The sequence below is a fragment of the Amphimedon queenslandica genome, unplaced genomic scaffold (genome assembly GCF_000090795.2).
Source record: "Amphimedon queenslandica unplaced genomic scaffold, v1.1 AMPQUscaffold_13440, whole genome shotgun sequence".
Classification (NCBI taxonomy): Eukaryota; Metazoa; Porifera; class Demospongiae; order Haplosclerida; family Niphatidae; genus Amphimedon; species Amphimedon queenslandica.
Genome location: NW_003546324.1, coordinates 227,560 through 249,614, shown reverse-complemented (window position 1 = coordinate 249,614; position 22,055 = coordinate 227,560). Strand labels below are relative to the sequence as shown.

General features: G+C 33.6%; 2 protein-coding genes across 2 annotated transcripts in view; one reads left to right on the top strand and one right to left on the bottom strand.

Moving 5' to 3' along the window:
- Positions 1 to 3,708, bottom strand: part of LOC100636952 (protein FAM91A1-like) — a 14,246-nt gene extending 10,538 nt beyond the window's left edge. Inside the window, exons 1-8 of the mRNA XM_019995524.1 lie at positions 3,601 to 3,708; positions 3,474 to 3,558; positions 3,359 to 3,429; positions 3,176 to 3,314; positions 3,056 to 3,120; positions 2,857 to 2,973; positions 2,276 to 2,369; positions 550 to 758 (exon numbers count right to left, since the gene is read on the bottom strand). Of these exons, the coding sequence (XP_019851083.1) occupies positions 550 to 758; positions 2,276 to 2,369; positions 2,857 to 2,973; positions 3,056 to 3,120; positions 3,176 to 3,314; positions 3,359 to 3,429; positions 3,474 to 3,558; positions 3,601 to 3,681 (861 nt within the window). The 5' untranslated portion in view covers positions 3,682 to 3,708. The remainder of the gene's footprint in view (positions 1 to 549; positions 759 to 2,275; positions 2,370 to 2,856; positions 2,974 to 3,055; positions 3,121 to 3,175; positions 3,315 to 3,358; positions 3,430 to 3,473; positions 3,559 to 3,600) is intronic.
- Positions 3,709 to 4,191: 483 nt separating this feature from the next.
- On the top strand, positions 4,192 to 21,411 carry LOC105312476 (deleted in malignant brain tumors 1 protein-like). The gene is made up of 59 exons (XM_019995523.1): positions 4,192 to 4,382; positions 4,439 to 4,568; positions 5,209 to 5,361; positions 5,415 to 5,627; positions 5,822 to 5,992; positions 6,394 to 6,564; positions 6,657 to 6,818; positions 6,864 to 7,037; positions 7,081 to 7,248; positions 7,306 to 7,473; positions 7,729 to 7,890; positions 7,938 to 8,123; positions 8,180 to 8,335; positions 8,384 to 8,539; positions 8,590 to 8,757; positions 8,810 to 8,986; positions 9,031 to 9,198; positions 9,244 to 9,411; positions 9,461 to 9,613; positions 9,660 to 9,836; positions 9,891 to 10,031; positions 10,094 to 10,258; positions 10,322 to 10,489; positions 10,706 to 10,882; positions 10,932 to 11,099; positions 11,144 to 11,308; positions 11,360 to 11,518; positions 11,569 to 11,751; positions 11,797 to 11,958; positions 12,003 to 12,164; positions 12,207 to 12,359; positions 12,410 to 12,592; positions 12,642 to 12,815; positions 12,860 to 13,183; positions 13,231 to 13,407; positions 13,455 to 13,610; positions 14,141 to 14,299; positions 14,351 to 14,515; positions 14,567 to 14,746; positions 14,799 to 14,969; positions 15,513 to 15,668; positions 15,717 to 15,893; positions 15,942 to 16,121; positions 16,173 to 16,340; positions 16,387 to 16,548; positions 16,602 to 16,766; positions 16,807 to 16,986; positions 17,031 to 17,195; positions 17,246 to 17,503; positions 17,558 to 17,718; positions 17,773 to 18,311; positions 18,373 to 18,485; positions 18,540 to 18,671; positions 19,187 to 19,738; positions 19,786 to 19,922; positions 20,330 to 20,450; positions 20,500 to 20,595; positions 20,641 to 20,748; positions 20,995 to 21,411. Exons 1-59 carry the CDS (start codon positions 4,302 to 4,304, stop codon positions 21,267 to 21,269), a joined length of 10,599 nt encoding a protein of 3,532 aa, XP_019851082.1. The 5' UTR covers positions 4,192 to 4,301; the 3' UTR covers positions 21,270 to 21,411.
- Positions 21,412 to 22,055: the final 644 nt, after the last annotated feature.

Genomic DNA, 22,055 nt, shown 5'->3' with positions numbered 1-22,055 from the left:
AAAGAATCAAGTGAAACAGAGTCACAAAGAAAACCTAGACGCTCTTATTTCCAACCTACGAGACTCTATTACTTGACACCTCTTCATTACGCTGTCTAGAAGCAGCTAGTGAATCGGGTGCCTCCTCCTGGCTCACTGCCCTACCTATCAAGGAGCACAGTTTTGCCCTCCATAAAGGTGCATTTCGTGATGCACTGTGTCTCAGGTATGGCTGGACTCCTCTTCATTTGTCCTCTCATTGTGTCTGTGGCTCAAGTATGTCAATTGAGCATGCTCTCAACTGTAAATGTGGTGGCTTTCCATCTCTGAGACATAATGAACTTCGGGATATAACTGCTGATCTTCTAACAGAGATCAGCATACTGTATATGTATTTTTGTAAATAGTTATCTTTTGTACATGTAGAGTACATGAAGTACATGTATGTCACTTTATTAATTTTTGTACAATTACACAATGTACACATGTACATGAATATTTCTTTATATCTACACTACACGTACATACATGTACAGTACATGTAGATGTAATAATGTATTAAATATTTACTTTAACTTGTTGTAGATCAATCTGAAGTACATTGGCGAGTTCACTGACAGTAGTGTGTTCATTAATAGTAACAAACACTTTATATAGCAACGTTTCGAAATAATCCCCAGAGACCCTGTTCATTACAAATCCTTTTAAAGGAGGGACTACAATGTAATCATCATCATCTATTGGTATCACACAGTATATCAGCTGTCTGTTATATAAACCTATTAATAAACAAATTAATAAATCATTAAATAAGCGAACTAAAACGGCAACTTTAAAATTCATAAATAATCAAATTAGCTTTAACACAATCAGCTCAAACTTACTACACAAAGAACATGTACATGCAAGAACACATGTGTACATGTAAAATTATGTACATGTACATGTAAGTACAGTATCAGAAGAAAATTTGAAAACAAAAAATTCTGTCCTAGTCATATTCGTGAAATTTAGCAAAGACCTTGTACACGTACATGTGCCTGTACTTTGACACAATTTTTGAGTAAAACATTAAAAATTCTAAAAAAATCAAATTCAGTTCAAACATGCTATACAACATAAAAAACATGCACATAAACATATCAAAAAATAAAAAATTCAATCCTACAGTCATTTTTGGTAAAATTTAGCATATGGTAATGAAAGGGTCTTTGCATGGTCTGATTTTGGAACAATTACACATGTAAATTTATAAATTTGTTAAAAGTCAATTTATATTGAAATCAGTTGGAAATTTCCACACAGCACACAAATATGCCTTTAAAATTATGTGTATAAAAATTGAAAATTTTTTCTTAATAATTTAAAATTGAAAAAAAATGGCCAAAGACCTTGAACTACATGCACAATGTACATGAACATTTATATTACAAAAACTTTGGCCAAATTTTTGAGTAACTTTTAAAATTCATTAAAAATATGTAATCAGTTCAATCTTTCTACACAAGACAAGAACAGGCGTGTACATTATGTATTCGATTATATTCGATTAAAGACAACTAGCCAAACTCTAATCTACTGAATGTAAGACCATGCACATGTAGATGTGCATGCACTAAAGTACACTACAGGGTCTTTAGCCAAATTTTGAAGGAACATGTTTATTCGTATATCACAATTTTTATTGGAATCAGCTAAAATTTCTTTACAACAATTTTGAAAAAAAAACCCGCATACATGTGTAAATGTAGTACATGTACATAAAAAAAGGCTAAGTAGGGTACAGTAGAGAAGAGAACCTTGAAGGTAGTTCGTAGGTACTTTGCTACTACTTCGCTACTACTTCACTACTCTTCATTACTCTTTGCTGTGTTATGCTGCGATCCCACCCAGTCACATGTACTGTAGTAGAACTTGTGGATGCTTCTTTTGGCTGTCTGTCCTCTCCAAGTTCATCTATATTGCCACTCTCTCCTTCTAGAAGCCTGTTTAGGATGTTTTTGCTCGATTCTACTGTCACGCTACTGTCTTCTACTGTCATGCTATTGTCTTCTACTGTCGCGCTACTGTCTTCTACTGTCGCACTACTGTCCTGCTACTGTTGCAGTAAGCATGTGCAGAGAAGGAGCAATGAACTACCTACGCAAAAGTAGAGTAACTGCGGGGTAGCTACTTAGCCTTTTTTTTGATATGTACTGCACATATACATATGGTACTTCATCAAATTTTAGAGAAACTGCATGCACTACGCCAAAATCTAGTGGAAAAACCTGAGTTGTTACGTACATGTACTTACGGTGAATCATTTCTTTATCGCATGTTCCAGCAGTCAGTCCTTTCTTGCTGGCTATGATGTTATCAATCAACCTGTGTTCTTCAACACTGCATTTCTAATAATAATAATAAATAACAATAATAATAATCATGTATATTGCTTTGCAAGCCAATTAAGAACAAGTATACGTGTAAGTATCAGAAAAAACATAAAAATAAAATATTCTCTCCTAGTCATTCTTGAGAAAATTTAAAGTTGACGGAATATGTTTTTTTAATAATTTTTAAACACATATGCATGTTCTTATGTTCTTATGTTGTGAAGGATGTATGAGCTGAATTTGATCTAAATTGTATTTTTATGAGTTTTTCGTAGTTAAAAATGCCATGTAGTGTATTGTAGTGCTTGTTAGCTCATAAAGAAAGCTGTTTAGCTCAAAGCCTCACACTTACGTGTAGCAGTTAGGATGCTTTGAGGGAAAGCTTGTGTAACCTATACTACTACACGTACTAATAAAAATTGACAGTAATTAAATAAACAAAGTACAGAACTATCTTTTCAAAAGCAGTGATTAGTGAACAAATAAAACAATGCAAACATACTTCAATCTCTTCTTCAGTAACATATCCTACATTTATCAGCCAGTATGAATCAATGGAGATGTCTTCTTTTGGTGATACTGGAAGATACTCATTAGGCGACCTCTTCTTCCAAAACCTCTAAATAAAAAATGATAATAATTGATAATAATAATAATAATTAATGATGAATAATTAATGATTTAACATCTCTTATCATTACTTTTGATCTGTACTTGTTCATGATATCAATATATTCATTTCTGCCAATACCAATTAACCTAAAACCTACATGTACATGCATTAAATAAAAATAAAAAGTATAATAATAATAATAATTTACAATCTCTGGCTGTGAAATTAGGTAATGAATCATAACTCCGTTGATCAATCATAATCATCTCAAGAATACTCTTATAATATTCAAAAGGTGTCACTTTGAGACCTTGGACAAACTGGTCTTGCAAGTGATAAGGATATAACTAAAGGGGAGTGGCAATAAAGAGGACACGGTAACAAAACTAACCAATAATTGAGAGCGACAGTGTTGCAAAACGTCTTCATAATATTTCTTTTCATTTTTTATTATCTGTCGAACTATCACATAGTTTATGACATTGTACAAGGTCATGTGATCTTACCCATACTGCTTCTCCATATCAACTGGTTTGTTATACTAAAGTCAACAATTGACCTCTCATAAGCAATGTGATTGTTACTCAAAGACTAAAAGTGAAACTAAATTAATTAAATACCACATTACAATACCTCTTTTAATGGAGGAGGCAGTCTAGCCCACGGTACATGTTGCTTTATGTAGAATCCGAGATCTTCACTCACAGTAGCCATCGAGCTTCTTTCAAGGACACCACACCTACTAATAAAATAATAATACACCCACTCACCCACGCCTGTGGTAACTTGCGCATGCGCATACGCTTGTATTGTCACGTGTAATCACGTGCAACCAAGGACTTTCACTTTGTGGAATTTTGTTGATGTGCATGGTTACTTTGTACTTGTAGTCTAACTATCCTGGTATTCTCTAGTGACTTCACAATTATAGCCATGAAAGTTGCATTTTTCAAAACATTGTGAACTGTGAATTAGCCTTGGAATAATGTAATATTAATTGTTATTCTTGAATCTTAAGTGAAAGAAAATTTTAGTGTTAGTGTTTTATCAGTTCTGTTCGTGACATAAGTTTGTAAAAATCCCGAAGTTTTTTTGCAATATTGCTGTTGAAAGACTAATAGTGAATTAAATCTATTGTCATATGCGAAATATAACAATAGATCGTCATATTTTGCATTGTCTATTGTCATACCACACCTACGAGCTAGGACAACTTAACCTGGAGCTACCTCGCCCGGCCTAGCGAGTGTCTCAAGAGGCCAAGCCGGATCATTCCCCTGCCTACTGGAGCTGTGACTGAGTCTCTATCCTTAATTGCTGACAGCCACCTGGCAATGAGGCTGCTCATTTTATCGCTAATTTTCACAACATTATGTGTGAGATATTCTTCACAGGAGTGTACACATGGCTATGTGGTTAGTAAACATAGTACTTTGCATGTTTTTTGATTTGAGACTTTCATTGGTTTTAGGGGATTACGCCGCAAGCACACGGTCTTGTGGAAGTTTGCATAAATGGAACCCTAGGCAGGATCTGCAGTGATTTCTGGGATGGCAATGATGCCAGTGTTATTTGCAGGCAACTGGGATATTCTCCATATGGTAAAACTAATATTAATGATTTCCTAATATAATGGCACCGTTGGCACCTGCTTCAAGGTAGTAGAACAGATTGTAATTTCAAATGAGGCAGACCCAAAAGAAGTTTAGTTTCCATTGAGCGGCTGTGGCATGTAATCTTGCACAGTTTCAACCATATTTATTTTAACAAATATGTGTACAGTGTTGTGTCTCAGTGTTGTAGTTCCTAACTGCCTAATATTCTCCTCACCATAATTCATGTTTAAAATGGAGTATTAATTGTTCACAGAGCTGATGGTGTTATAGATTAGTCAATATATGAAGGCCTGTTGTATACCTTTTTAAAGTATAATGAAGTTATTTATTTACAGTAATTAGAAAGCCAAGATTGCTTTGATTGCATCATTTTTATCGATAGCAGGTTTAAATTGGCTCTTTAAATTGGCGATTTTGCTGTAAAATTGTAATTGATGCATTTAGCAGTTTTTGATTTTCTTGTATACGTGAATTACTGATTGGCGGATTGGCTGTTATAGTATAGGTGATTTTGCTTGTCAATCACCAAAAAAAATTTCGCTAAATTAAAGTACTCTATGGCATAGCTTAATTATTATTATGTAACATCATATTAAGCATTATTATTTTCTTGATCTTTTAATAGGAGCCATTGCCTTTTCGTATGATTCCACTTGGCAACAGGTGGTTGTTGATTTAAACTGTACTGGAAATGAAAACGAGTTTCTCGACTGTCCTTATAATAGTTTGACTGATTACAATTGCCCAAGTAATCATGATGCATCAGTAATTTGCCAAGGTAAGTTTACTCTTAATTGAGTTCATATACATGTATTTTCTGCTCTGTCACAGGCTCTAACACTCCAATGTCCAATTGTGAAGATGGTGATGTCAGGCTAGAAGATGGTCAGACTAAGTATGAAGGAAGAGTTGAAATTTGCATCAATAAGGCTTGGGGAACTGTTTGCTCTTATCAACCAAATTATTTTTCTTTCACTACCTCAATATACTGGAATTCTGTTCAGGCTAATGTTGTATGTAGGCAGCTGGGACACATGGAAATAGGTAAAAATGCATGCTGTGTAACTGAAAGTTTTGGTGCAACCATTTGTACTTAGAAATTAGAATAAAGCAAATATTGTCAATTTTATGGTCTGTTTTTCTTACTAATAACAGTTATTATTACTTTAAAAATTATTCTCAGAGTTACTTTATTCCAAGAATTTACAGTTTGTCTAACTACTATCATGTCTATATAGGCTCTGAGGTTTATTTAAAAAACACAAGATTTGGAGGAGGCAGTGGACCTATATTCTTATCAAAACTAAGGTGCACTGGACAGGAAACTAGTCTCTTAGGCTGCCAGCATAGTTATTTTCATGATATTCATTATTGTGGCCATGATTATGATGCTGGTTTAAAGTGTGAAGGTACTATTTTTGACATGCCACATGCAAAAGGCCCATCAGATTACATGATTATAAAGATTATTTATTTGTTATTGTAATTAAAGTTATTAATGGTATCAAGAGTAGATAATAGGTATTCATTATTGGCTGAATGAACTTCTGTAAATAAAGTTCCATGAGTTGTTTAATTTTGAAAATTTTGTAAGTGATTTCTTAGCCATAAAATTAATGCTGTTTTGAAAAGACTGCACATGCACAGCATGTGTATGTACATGCACATGTGAAAATAAAAAAGTAATTTTCTCAAAATTAAAAAAAAATTATAATTTACTACTTGTACGGTATGATATTATTGTGCCTGCATGGGCTTTTCACACCCAATTTGATAATGACCTTTACTCATGTATTTTTTATACTTGCAGCTCCATGTCAAAATGGAACAATACGTTTATACAGTGAATCTGGTAGCTACTTCAGGAGATATGGACGAGTTCAAGTTTGTGTCAATAATGCCTGGGGAACAATTTGTGATGACTTTTGGGATAATAAAGATGCTAGTGTGGTTTGTAGAACACTTGGATATTCACCTTATGGTAATAAATCAGACATTATTCTGTTATTAAGAACTACTTTTGTATTTTCTAATTAAAAAAAACTTATGTTTTTAAGTATATAATCCTTGTAGGCGCTACAGCCATTATTAACTCCTTTACTGAATCTGTGTGGTATGTGCATATCAATGATCTAAACTGTACTGGGACTGAGGAATCACTGTGGGATTGCCCTATGAATGGAATTAATGACTATTCTTGCAATAATCAAGATGATTCTGCTGTTATCTGTCAATGTAAGCAGCAAATATTTTTTGTATGTTAACATTATAGGTTTTCAGTACCTGGTGTAATCAATTCCAGTTGTACCTCAGGTGATCTCAGGCTAACTGATGGATCAAATCAATTTGAAGGAAGAGTAGAGTATTGTGTGAATGGAATGTGGGGTTCAGTGTGTGATACAAACTGGAATAACTACAATACTTACACTGTGTGTAGGCAGTTAGGCTATCAAGGTAAAGGCATTATCCTCTTTACGATTACATTATCATAGATTAGGTGGTGAATTTTTTAGTGATTCTCATTTTGGCATTGGAAACCTTCCAATTGTTCTCTATTCTTTATCTTGTCAATACAATTCATTGAACTTAAGACATTGCATTAAGTCTAGGTATCCAACTGGTTTCTATTGCAATAATTATCAAGAAGTTGGTGTGGCATGTGAAGGTACATGTATTATAGCCATATGTTACTGTGTCTGATTAATTTTTTATCTCATTATAGGCCCCTGTATTGATGGATCACTTGAATTATATTCTAGTGCATTGAGTAATGCTGGTAACATTAAAGCTTGTGTAAATGGTTCCTGGTTCAAAATATGTGGAAGTGGTAACACAGGATACAATGAACTTGCAAGTGTTATTTGCTCTAGTCTTGGGTTCTCTCTTTATGGTATTACATAGTACTGTATAGTGTTTTAGTGTTTTTATCCCCACTTGTTTTAAAAGGAAAGATTAAACCTGTTGCTGTGATGTTCAAATATTAATTTTGCTTAATGTATTACATTTTACCTTTTTTAAATTTTGAGAGAAATCACTTTGATAAGATAGTGGCAACAATGTTGCCTTATGTATGCTGGACTCTAAGAATGCTAATTTTTACACTGTAAACTTATCTGTAACTACATTATTTTGTACTTGTTACTAGGTGCAAAAAGCTATTATGGTGTCTGGAATGACAGAATATATCCTTATGGACTCTTTAACATCAAATGTTATGGTAATGAATCAAGTATTTTTCAGTGTGAACATCAGAGACAAGGGAGTTGTCCTATTGACAACACTCTTTCTGTATTCTGTCAAGAAGTGGGTTAGTTCAAATCAAGCTTTATATTCCAAGTATAAGATAATTGATAGGTACAGTTGCAAGCCTTGCCAATTATGTTGAAGGTGAATTTAGATTACATGGAGCTAATACAAATAACACTGGACTTCTTCAAGTATTTACTAATGGAGTTTGGGCTACCATTTGTAATAACAACTATTATTGGACTATAGAAAATACCAATGTGTTGTGTTATCAGCTAGGCTACACCAAATATGGTATGCTCAAATATTGTAACTGTGTGTACATAATCTATGGTATTTAATTCCAACAGACAACAGCTTTTTAACTACTTCACATGATGGGAAACAGCCCACGTCATATGTCAGATATAGTTGTGGTCGTAGTGAAAGCAGGTTGAGTTCTTGTAGTTATAATCTTGACTCAGTTGCACAATATTGTTATCAAGGAGTATACATCACATGTGCTGGTATGTGAATACAATAATAAAAATATTCACAATTGTAATCATTTTTAGAGCAATGTAAAAATGGAGCAATTAGTCTTAGTAATCATTACTATGGCATGGTTTTCATATGTGTTGAAGGAGTATGGCATACTATATGTCGTCAAAAATATTGGCATAATGCTGAAGCCAGTGTAATTTGCAGGCAACTAGGATATTCTCCATATGGTAAAGTATAAGCTGCAAAGTACTCTTGATTAATTTTTGTTGTTTCAAAGGTGCTATAGCCATTCGTTTTAATTGGTACTATAACAGGAATTATCCCACTTTGATTGGTTTTGATTGTACAGGAACCGAAAGTCACCTTTTGGACTGTCCAGCTCATACTTCTTCTTATTATTCCTGCACACCTTATAGTACAAATGATGCTAATGTCATATGTCCAGGTAAAATTAAGTAATAATCTCCTTTAATTTTTTATAAATGTGATTATTATAGTTCATGGCTCTACTTACTCCAATTGTTCTGATTATGCTGTTCGATTAGTTGGTGGTAGAACTCCAAATGAAGGTCGAGTAGAAGTTTGTATCAATAATGCCTGGGGGACTGTAAATTACTTTCATAGAGGATATGAAGCTAGAACAATATGTAATCAGCTTGGATATTTGAGAACAGGTAACATTCTTTGTCCCTTATTGTGTTCATAATTTTTTGTTTAGGTGCAATGAGTTTCAGTGGGTCATATTTTGGTGAAGGAACTGGTCCAGTACTACTCACTTATCTTTCTTGTGAATCACATGACAGCTCCTGGTTTTATTGTGATTATGATTATAATGAAAGACCCACTTATCGTAATCATAATAATGACATGGGAGTTCGGTGTCAAGGTATGACAATACATGTCTACATTTCTACTATGTTTGTATGTATAGTTTATCAACCTTGTGAAAATGGTGCTATTAAGATAGTCTATAGTTCAAATCCTTTAAAGGGTCAAGCGCAAGTCTGTGTCGATGGTACATGGGGTTCAATATGTGATAGAAAGTGGGATAACACTGATGCTAGTGTTTTTTGTAGACAACTTGGATTTCCTGCAGAAGGTTAGTGCTAATAAATAGCCAAAAATTAATTAATTCTTTTATGTTTCAGGAGCAACTGCACGTGAAGGTTATTATGACATCCCCCCATTTCATATCTATGATTTAAACTGCAATGGTACTGAAGGAAGTATATGGAATTGTTCATATAATACAGAATTAACCTTTTGTTGGCATTATGAAGGAGCTGGGGTTCACTGTCAAGGTATTGTAATAAATGTTTATCAATTTTGATTTCATCTTTTTGATAGAACCTGACAATGCAGACAACTGCACAAATGGTGATGTAAGACTAGTAGGAGGTCAGTCACAGTATGAAGGTCATGTAGAAATTTGTTTTAATGGTGCCTGGGGAAGTGTTTGTACCAATGGTTGGGATCAACCAGATGCAGCTGTTGCTTGTAGACAATTAGGGCATACTGGCATTGGTGAGTAGAACAGTGTGCACATTTGTACAGACATTTATTGTGGTTTGTGTTTAGGTGCTGTTACTGCCTCATTTGGCATTGGACTTGGTCCTGAGCACTTTTCGTCCTTTTCTTGTATTGGAAATGAAACAAAATTACTGGACTGCATGCATGACACCTCTACTTGTGCTTCTCGTGCTGGTGTTAGATGTTTAGGTACAATGCAGCATGCAGCTAGGATAAAATTTCATTTATTGATGTATTATTTTTTTGTTTAGCCCCTTGTACAAATGGAGACATTCAACTCAGAGGTGATTTGAGGTATAATATGTTTGGTCGCATTGAAATATGTCTAAATGAAACCTGGGGTACTATTTGTGATGACAATTGGGATGACAATGATGCTAGTGTTTTATGCAGGCAGTTGGGATTTTCTTATTATGGTTAGAACTCACTAGTACTGTATTATATTTTTGATCACACTTATGAAACATATGTACATGTAGGTGCAATATCCAAAACATCGTTTTATAACGAAAGTCTCTTGCCTCACACTATATTTGATGTGAATTGTGATGGTAGTGAATCTAGTATATTTGATTGTTTGTATAGCACTGAAGCTTCTATCTACTCCGAGTGTAATTTCTATGAAGATGCTTCTGTTATCTGTCAAGGTAATACTGCATAGCTCTAAATTTCCATTGTCTGTAATTTTTGTGGTTTTTCATGAAATTTTAATAATTACAAAAACTACTGGCTGCAATTGTAATAGCTGCACATGTTGGTTAATTAACCAGAGTTTTATCAATTTTTTGTAAAATTATCGAAACAAAATATGGGGTGATATGGTATAAAATACATGTATATTTTAAAACTTTTCTTACATGTAGATATTAATGTGGCACATGCTAATTGTACTGATTATGATGTTCAGTTGGTTGGAGGTACCACTGCTAATGAAGGTAAAGTTCTGATGTGTCTAAATGGAGTGTGGGGAACTTTGTGTGATCAAACGTTTAATTCTACTGATGCTGAGATAGTCTGCTATCAGGCTGGGTATTCTGGAGGTATATTATGTTAACAGCTAAACATGACATTAATTGGTTGTTATTGCAGGAGGGTCTCTCTATAGCCACTATTTCTCTAACTCGTCCAATGATGTCTTGTTAGTGACTGATATTGAATGTTCTGTTAATGACACCAGCATTGAAGACTGCTCAATTAGTCATTATACAAAACCATCTTCATGTGATGTACTAAGTATTGTGGCTGTGAGGTGCCACAGTGAGTTTGTACATTTAAATAATGTGTCATATGCTTTTTCTCAGATTGCACTGATGGAGATATAAGACTTATTCCACATTCCACTAATAGCAATGACATTGGACATATTGAAGTATGCTCTGGTAATACTTGGAGTAGCATTTGCAGTGACTTCTTCAATGATAGTGATGCTGAAGTTGCTTGTAGGCAGTTAGGATACTTGTCACAAGGTAATAATTGACAAATGACATGATTAAAGTATACCATAATATTAATTGTAGGATCAGTCAGAGTGGATAGCATTAGAAGTAGAAATCTTCCAATACTTATTAATGATTTAAATTGTATTGGGAATGAATCAGTAATACGAGAATGCCGCAGTAATAGCTTGTTTAAGTATAACTGTGATCCTAGTCACAGCACATCTATTTCATGCAACAGTAAATAATTGTATTGGTAATAATACAATAAATATTATTTTCTGATCCAGATATACCAGTAGAATTCTCCAATTGTACTGATGGTGATTTACGATTATCTAATGGTAGTGCTGTTTTGAAAGGACGAGTGGAAATATGCTACAGTAATATTTGGTATGGAGTTTGTGCAGACAATTACAATAGTAACTATTTTGCTTCAACTATTTGCAAAGAGCTGAATTTTTCATTATATGGTAGGATTTGTTTGTATAACCCTTTTTAGTAAAATTCTGTTTTAGATGCAGTTGGTTATTTGGATACATTTACTGTATATGATACACTTCCACTAGTTCCATATGAGTTTGGCTGTAGTGAAAGTTCAGAAGCACTGTGGGACTGTGTGAAGTCTGTTATTGACTGCTCTAATGGAATGTTTAGATATGCTGGAGTGACTTGCCAAGGTGAAATAGACACTTTATACAATGAATCTTACCCACTTTTATAGCAAAATGTGATAATGGTGATTTGCGTTTGAATGGCTCTTCTTATGATAATATTGGTGCTGTGCAAGTGTGCATAGACGGAGAATGGAGCTCCATTTGTGGGGCTAGTTTTGATAGAGCTGATTTGACTGTAGTTTGTATGCAGTTAGGATTTTTTGTTAATGGTTAGTGTCAACCTTTTTGTGCATATTTTATTAATTGTAAAGGTGCTGTTATTCTTCCTGCAACAAATTACCAATATTCACGTTCTTTGCAAATTAATGATTTAAATTGTAATGGTTATGAAACAAGCATATGGAATTGCTCTTTTACAGCTCCTACTACACAAAGCTGTTGGAATGCTGCCATCATTTGCCAAAGTACATGTGTGTTCCTTAATATTTTGAAATGAATTAACATTCACTTTTAGATCACAATCAAAGTGCTGACTTAAACTGTACTGATGGAAGTGTTCGATTGGTAGGTGGGATTAATGAGTTTGAAGGAAGTGTAGAAATTTGTTACAACAATTTCTGGGGGTCAGTTTGTCATGATTCCTGGTCTAATAATGATGCTATAGTTGTCTGCAGACAACTTGGACATAGAGAAACAGGTAAAGTAAATATTCTTCAAAATGAGAAATTTTGTGTTTACATTTACAGGAGTCACTATTGTTACTGACAGTTATTTTGGCCATAGTGATACTCCTCACATAATAAATGATCTAAAATGTGTTGATATCACTGTTGAATCATTATTGGCATGCACCAGCTATAATACTCTCACTGCTGTGACAAAGTGTGGTGATGGAAATGTAGCTGGTGTAGTATGTTTAGGTAAAATAATATACTATCAACTTTAATTATTTTTTTAAAAATAGAAAGGTGTAACAATGGTGACGTAAGGCTAGCTGGTGCATCAAGTAAGACTGCTGGTCGTGTAGAGTTGTGTGTTGAAACAGTTTGGACGTCACTGTGTGACCAGAATTGGGATTTAAGTGATGCAATGGTAGCTTGTAGACAAATAGGATACTCTCCTTATGGTGCTATGCCAACTTATGGTTGTTATACTGAGGGACAACTTTCATTTGGTATTACAAATTTAAACTGTACTGGTTTAGAACAGAGCCTATTTAACTGTTCACATAGTAATCCATCACTGCACAACTGTGCCTCATATAATGATGCTGGGTTGCTTTGTCAAGGTAATGTGCTATTCACTTTAATTGCATAAGTGTGAAGTAATGAATAGAGTTTGTTGAACAAACCAATTGTACCAATGGTGAGGTAAGACTTGTCGATGGTAATGATCTACATGAAGGAAGAGTTGAGGTGTGTATTAATGAGGCATGGGGAGCTGTTTGTTCGTATTACTGGGATATTTCAGACAGTAATGTTATCTGTAAACAGCTAGGCTATCTTCCACTTGGTAAGAAATAATTATTACACTTATTCTACAAATCAATTTTTTCACAGGAGCAAGAGTCAAAAACTTTGGTCCTGGAACTGCCCCTATACTAATGTCTCATCTTCAATGTAGTGGCTCTGAAGAATCCATACTTCAGTGCAATCAGAGAGCATGTCATGCCACTGGTTGTTTTCACAGTAGTCGTGCTGGTGTGATTTGTGAATGTAAGAATAACAGCCTTTATTTATTATTTTTTTTACCTTTCTCTTAGCCAGAATAACACAAATAAATTTTTTAAGCACTCAGTTTGTAAAGAATTGCTAATTTTGCATGATGCAAAAGATAGCAAATTACCAATATCTAGTCAAAGTATTTTCATTATACATTTTTATGGCCCAATTAATCTAGTACATAAAATTGCCAAAAATGACTCCAATAAAATTAAATTTATGTTACATGTAAAGTTTGTGGTCACAAATTTTTGAGCTAACAGTACATTGTGCATGAAAAAATCCACTTACCAATTAATGGACAAACTTAATGTCATTCATGCATGCATGGTCAAAGTATAATATTTATGTCATTTTCTGATATAATACATATTGATACATTTTAAGTTACAGCTGTGGTGAGCATAAAATTTGTTAGTCAGAAATTTTTTGTGTAATGATCATTTTAAATTTGTGATCTGTCTGTATCACTACATATAGTTTGGTAGTGGCTTAATCAGATGTTTGCTTTTTTATACATATAGCTGCATGCACTAATGAATCTATAAGACTTGGAGACAAAGCCGAATTAAGAGGAAGAGTTGAAGTGTGTTACAATGGCTCTTGGGTCACTATTTGCTCTCATAGTTGGACAGTACAGGAAGCTACTGTAATATGTTCTCAGTTAGGATATTCACATTATGGTAATGTACAGCAGTACATTTATAATGATTTGTTTGGTTTGTGACGCACAGGTTCCATTGCAATACCCAATGATTATATCAACTATGAGTGGCCGATGGGTATATTTGAATTGCAGTGTGTTGGTAACGAGAGTTCACTATGGGACTGCCAATATAGTACAACTTACAGTGGAGAAGGTTGTACAGATAGGAATGATGCAGCAGTATTTTGTATGCGTAAGTTAATGTAATGGCTTTCTGCTGCTATCATTATAAATTCAAACGTAGGTAATACTACTCAATATGATAATTGTACTGATGGTGATGTTAGACTAGTTGGAGGAAATACAAATAATGAAGGGAATGTACAAATATGCTATAGAAATACTTGGGGCTCCATATGCGATGACTACTGGGATAGTAATGATGGGAATGTTTTATGCAATCAATTAGGGCTCCAACCTTATGGTGAGTTCATATTCTATATAACACTTACTTTGATTGCTTCTTTATATTATAGGGTCTCAAGTATATAGAAATAATTTTTTTGGAGTTTCTGAGAGTCCATTCTTTGTTTATGGGTTGTTTTATTGCTCTGGATCAGAAGAAACTCTCCTGGATTGCCAGAGATCATCTGTTAACCACCTGCTAAATTGTATTTCTACTGAATTAGCTGGAGTCAAGTGTATAGGTAAGCATAATTGTGATAATTAAACCATTAGGTACTATCATTAAATTTATATGGTACATGTATGTAGGCTTTTTTGCATGCTGTGTTATGTGACTGTAATAGTTTTTCATGTTAGGTAATGTTGTGTGCCGTAATTCTTCTAAAATTTCTCAACTCTAATTTCAAAATAAATAATTTTACTTTTATTTTAAAATTAATTCTAATTATTCGTTTTGTAAAGTTCTTATGATTTTGCCATTTCCCTCCTGTGGTGGAAGAGTCATGTCTAGCTCACAGTGATTCCTCGAGCAGCACTCTGCCAGACAAATGATTGCCATTAGTGGGCCTATACAGTTTAGTTGATAGTGAACGAGATTCATGAATTTATTTATTCATGAATGATTCATTTTTTATTTATTGAAAGTGACTATGGCAAACTTTTAGAAGAATTACGGTAGTTTTGGTAATCCTGTACATTGTGTATATAAGTGAGTGCATTTTGATTTTTGTCAGTTCTTGTTTATATATACTTATACAACAAAAAAACATTTATTTTTAATGAAGGTTTATGTACTGATGGAAGTGTTCGCATTCGAGGTAGACCAGGTATTGGACGTGTTGAAGTTTGTGTCAATGAAACTTGGGCAACAGTGTGTGATAATAAGTGGGACAACAATGATGCAGCTGTTGTTTGTCGTCAAACAGGATATTCTTCTTATGGTTTGTAACTATACATGTATTTGGATGATAACAATTGTTTGCTGGTAGGAGCAATGGCTGCTTATGGTCGATTTGTGACAGTGTCTTATCCCTTTCTTATGCGTGTCTATGGGGTCAATTGTACTGGTAGTGAAGGAAATTTGTTTAGCTGCCCACTTCATTTGACACCATATGAAGTATCTTATCCGCATTGTGCTCAGAATGAAGCTGGTGTAATATGTCAAGGTAATTATGACCTCATATGTTATGCTTAACTGATTAACGTGTGTACAGGGTTACACATACCTTTCTCCAATTGCTCAACTGGTCAATTGAGACTGAGAGGTGGATCAACATCAAATCAAGGAAGTGTTGAGATCTGTATCAATAATGCATGGGGTAGTGTCTGCGATGATGGCTGGGGAGTATTTGATAGCAATGTTGCCTGCAAGCAGCTGGGATATCAACGAGTTGGTAAGTGCAATTATCATGTTATCATATTTAAATTAGAACTTTGATCAAAAGGTTCCAAGCCAAGGTATTGGTCTTACTATGGTACAAGTAGCTTGCCAATTATGGTAGCCAATTTAGACTGTACTGGAAGGGAAGAAACTTTGCTAGATTGTCGTAGACCAAATAGTTATGGAATTTTAAGATGTTACAGATATGAACTTGCAGGTGTTGAATGTGAAGGTACAACATTAAATTCATGTCTTTAATTTACTTATGAATACTATAGTATTATGCACTGATGGGCAAGTGAGAATAGTAGGTAGTTCAAATCCTTCTTTTGGACGTGTTGAAGTCTGTGTCAATCAAACTTGGGGAACAATTTGTGACCGTGCATGGAATGATAATGCTGCTTCTGTCATTTGCAAACAGCAAGGGTTTTCTTCGTATGGTATTTACATTATAAATAGTAAATAATAATAGTTAATTTCATTTAATATTAAGGTGCTATTGCTGCTAAAAATGGATACAGTCATTCACTATTGCCAACAAACATAGAATCTGTCATTTGTAATGGAACAGAAGATTCCATTATGGATTGCATTATTGAATATGGTGGAGACAATTCAAATTGTGATAGTACTGCTGATGCTGGAGTCATTTGTCAAGGTAGACATGCATGGAAATTTATTATTATTTTCGTTTATAGATGTTAGTATACATGTCAGTAACTGTGAACATGGTTCTTTAAGATTAGTAAATGGTCCTACACAATCAGAAGGAAGGGTTGAAGTATGCATAAATGGAGTGTGGGGAAGTGTTTGTGATGATAGTTGGGGTACTAATGATGCCAACGTTGTCTGTAAACAGCTGGGATATTATCCTTCAGGTATAGTTATATTGTACATCAAATTATTGTTAATCATGCTATAGAAGCCACTGCTCGATATGGTGCTTTTTATGGATCAGGGCCTGGTCCTATATTTTTATCAAATCTTTGGTGCAATGGAAATGAAATGTCTGTACTGGAGTGTAATAGGGACATGTATAGTGTCAGATCCTGTTATCATTATGAAGATGCTGGAGTAAAGTGTATAGGTATGTAACAAGAAGTAGTAACAATTAAGATTACATGAATAAATTGCTAGGTTCTTTTCCTGTTCATCTTAGCCGGTCAGTTGGTAGTGTGCTGGGAGGAGAAATAGTTATTATTACTGGACCAGTTTTTATGGCTGATGATGAAATTAACTGTACGTTTGGTCACATTGAGATTCCTGGGGCCTATCTATCCGAAGAACAGTGTTTTTGTGTTACACCATTTGGTGCTAATGATGGAATTGTTGATTTTACTGTTAAAATAAAGCGGGGAACAACAGCTCGAACAGGAAAAACAAAATTCAGATATGGTAATTGACCTATAGGTGATATTCTGTTGTTAGTAATATTTATGTAATGCGCAGTTCTCCCTTTTCTATTGGAAGATACAATGTCTGATATTGATGTTATAAGCAATGATGGTTACTATATTGGAACAGAGGATGCAGTTAATGTAACATGGAATGAATCAGCTCTTACAGAAGGATTGCTTCATAGTTACAATGTTACGGTAAACATAACCATGGTAAGCTTATTATTTACAATTTTGCTACTTAATTAATGAATATTTAATTAAAAGATACTATATAATACTGATTTACATCAATGGGAGAGCCCAAAAACATTAGCATCAGATGTTCCAGCTAGTGATGAAAGAGCTGAAGTTATTATTCCTGACTATCCTGAGATTAATGACACATCTCTTCGCTTATCACAAATAAGAGTTACTATCAGCAATTTCACTTTGTCAAGCAAAATTCAGAAGAGAGTTCCAATTCTTCCTATAGCATTTATAGCAGCTCGTACTTTATTTCGTCGTGGTGCAAAAGCAGCTCTTCGCTATTTATATAGAAAAGTCAAGAAAATAATTAAAGACAAAATTAAAGAAGAAATTGAAGAGGTTGCGAGGTCACTTAAACTTCGTGCAGGATGTGAATTATGGCATAAATTTGATGGTGGTATAAACACTGAGGCACTACCACCGTGCCCTTGTAATAAGAATCAAGCCACAGTAGATGACAGATATGCTGAAGAAAAAAATTGGGAAGATTATATAAGGGAAGAATATTTCGATAGAAAAGCAGCAACTAATGGTTGTTATAGACAAAGTAATGTTAGGTATGCCATCATTTTATCTATTACTTGTACTAGTATTTTTCCTTGCAATTTTGATATATAGTTTTTTTGGCCCAAGCCAGCAATGCTGTTATGGTGATGATGGAAACATTTTAACTGGTACTGATGGTGGGTCAGCATATAGTGTTTATCCTAGCAACTTATTGGCCCTTGCAGGTAAAATAAATTTGTTTTTTGATAGTCTATTTATCATTTTCATTAAAATATTAGGTCATGTAGTTCAAGATCTTGCTCCTCGTCATTTATGTTGTGCTGGAAAGTATTTTTCTGGCTGTCAGAGTCGCTATTATGACAAAAGGCCAAATGATAATTGTTCAAGTTACCCTGAACGACCATTGCCAGGTACAGTATATTGTATAATAATTATTTGTATTAACTAAGTTTGAAGTTTTATGAAAATATTGCGGCATGATGAAAGACAGTCAAAATTGCAAAAATGATATAGTTATCTTTTTCTTTCTTAATTAATATATGTAGCAATTTAAAATGTAGAGCTTTGATTTAAAGACATACGCCTGAGCAGGGTTCCCACAGGATTTTGGCATTAAGTTCAACTTCAGCTTCTTGTCAGTAGATTTTTTAAGTTACTCAAAAATATGGCAAAATATTCCGTACTGGTATTTTGACAAACATAGGAAGAATAGAATGCATTACATGCTATGCTGTAGAAAGTCTGAGTCAATTTTGATTCAATTTTATTGTTTCTATGAACTTTCTTTATGTTGTAATTGCCTGCAGAGGTAAAACCAGAAAAAAATTTAAAATGTGAGAAGAATGCTTGCTATGATTAGCTATAATTTTTTATTCAATTATTCTTATTACTGCAGTTCCTTATTTAATTATTCCTTAATTTTTAGCTCGTACATTTGGTGATCCTCACTTAGTGTCTTTAGATGGGACTCAATATACATTCAATGGACATGGTGAATTTATCCTAGTGAAATCAATGGATGAATTACTAATGATACAAGCAAGAATGACAGAACCCTTTAGTAATGATACCAACCAGACTAGTGGAACAGTTATTACTGCAATAGTAGCTAAGCACAATGATTCAGATACTGTCCAGTTTGAAATAAGTAATAATAACTTAAAGGTACTAGTGAATGGGGACATGATTAATTTTAAGGGACTCTCTGAACAACGATTTAAGCATTTAACTGTGTCACAAAAGGGCAATCAATCATACACTGTGACAATATATCCTGGAATAACAATAAATTTGAAAGGGAATGACATTATGTTGTATGATATATCTGTATCTCTATCTAATCTTTACCTACATAACACAGCTGGCTTGCTTGGTTATTATAATGGTAAACCAGAAGATGATCTGTTGTCAAAATCTAGCAATACCATTCCTTCTAATGCCAGCAATGAGGTGATACATAGTCAGTTTGGACTAACTTGTAAGCTGCATATGAATTATTATAATGCTGTGCATAACGTTTAATAGGGATTATTACCAATCCACTGGACAGCCTGTTCACTTACAATGCAGGAGGGAGTTGGAATGTGTTTTATAGACCAGAATATGAACCTGCTTTTACTGCAATATTCAATGATTCAATACTTGAAAAGAATGCCAGAAAAGTATGATCATTGTAATTATTGTGAGCTAGGGTTTCCCACAAACATGCTAAACAAGCTCATGAGTTGACAAGAAGCCAAAAATCCAGATAATACAAAATTTTGACCGACAATAACTTGGGATGTACTGTATCATTTTTACTCTGTATCATTGCTTAGAGTTTTTGGCAAAAATTTGAGGCAGCTTTCAATATCAAAAAAAATCTATTTTTAATCAGAATCAATGCCAAATTAATTTACATGTTGCATAAATATCAACTGCAAAAAATATTTTTTACAGAAATACATGTATCAACCTACAAAATAAAATATCTGTGCTAAGTAAACTAAAAAGGACCTTTTATGAGCTGATAAATATTGAGAAACCCTATACTATTGAACCCTAATGTAATTCATATTTATTACTACAGATGTGTGGTGAGGACTGGCTTTGTATATTTGATATTGCTGCCACTGGCAATATAAATATTGGACGAAACACTAAACAAACTCGTGAAGAAGTTAATCAAGTCAATAAACTGCTTAAACCTGGTATTTTCTAAATTCAACATTTTAAAAATTATAATAATTGTTACTATAGTTTTTTGTAATCGTCCTTGTGTTCATGGAGCATGTGTAAGCAACAATTCCTGTGTATGTGCTAGTGGGTACAATGGAATTACTTGTAACGAAACTGGTATAGTTTACTCCCATAATGAGCAATTGATTAGATTTTTTATAGTGTATGAAGATTGTGAAGTGAACTTCTGCCTAAATGGTGCTACCTGTCAAATAGCTGCAGGAGAATACTTGTGCATATGTTCAGCAAGGTTCACTGGAACTAACTGCAGTAAGATCATGATGTTTTTTACTATTATAGTGCACAATTTTTAAGGGCTGTGAATTTATAGTTTGCAATTCTTTAAAAGTTTTGTGAAACTTAATTTTGCCAAAAATCAATTTAATACCAAACAATATGGTAGACAGTATGATTAATTTTTGTGAAAATTAAATATGAAAAATAGATTTTTAGACAAATTTTCAAAATTTACAGCCCTCAAAAACAATATGGGAATGAAACTGAGTTTTTTTGTAGGCACTGAGATTATTGATGATTCTACAATTTCTACCAGTACCTCAGTGACATCACCAATGCCAACTGATGCTAACAAAGACCAAAGTGACAAGTCCATTGTTATTGTGGGATCTTTTGTTGGTATCATAATTTTTGCTTTTGTAATTATCATTGGAATTATTACTACTACCTGCCTTATAAGAAAAAAAACAGAGAAGAAGAAGGGTCTTGATGTTAACATTGCATTTGTTAATAAAAGAAACTTTGATGGGCATGAAAAATATGAAATTAATTGAACTACTTTAGAGTTTGATGTGTGAATTTTAATACTTTTTTTAGCTATCAATAATTATTAGTTATTAGATTCTTATTATTATTAATTTTACTATTATACTACTATCATTATTATTACCGCTAAGTTAAAAAAGTGTGTATAGTGAAGAGGACATATTATTAATTTTTATGTTAATACAGATTAAACAAAAAATAAATTGTTACGAGTCAAGATAATTATAATCAAAACACCTGAGTGCCTTTTAAATACACGTACAATACCCTCTCTTTACATTGATGCTGTTTCTAGGAAACAGGGAATTATTATTTTATACCTCTGTAGCTTCACAAATTAAGCATCATTGAACAATTCATGATAAAATTTCATTATTGTAATATCAGTAAAAGTAAATTTAAAGGAAATAATATTGAATTTGAAAAGTAGAATAAAGACCAAAGTAACATTCATTTTATTGAGAATTTTCAACACAGCAACAGTAATTGATAACCTTAAGTTTGTTTTGGCTGAATATTTTTTTTTGTTTTGTTTGTTAAGTCTGTAAGGCTCTGGTGAAATTATTATGGTTGGTCCAGGAAATCCTATAGCAAGGACTGGGAGAAAGCATAAAATGAATCAATAAAAGCATTCCAAACGTATCAATCAACTTTCTTTCTAGATATGCAGTCATGTACCTAAAGGTGCCATTGACATTGTTTGCTTGATTGTGCGCTAATACTACATGTATGTCCCTGCAAATAATTATCATGTTTTATTCTTTGAATCTCGTGGTGAAAATTAAATTTCACAA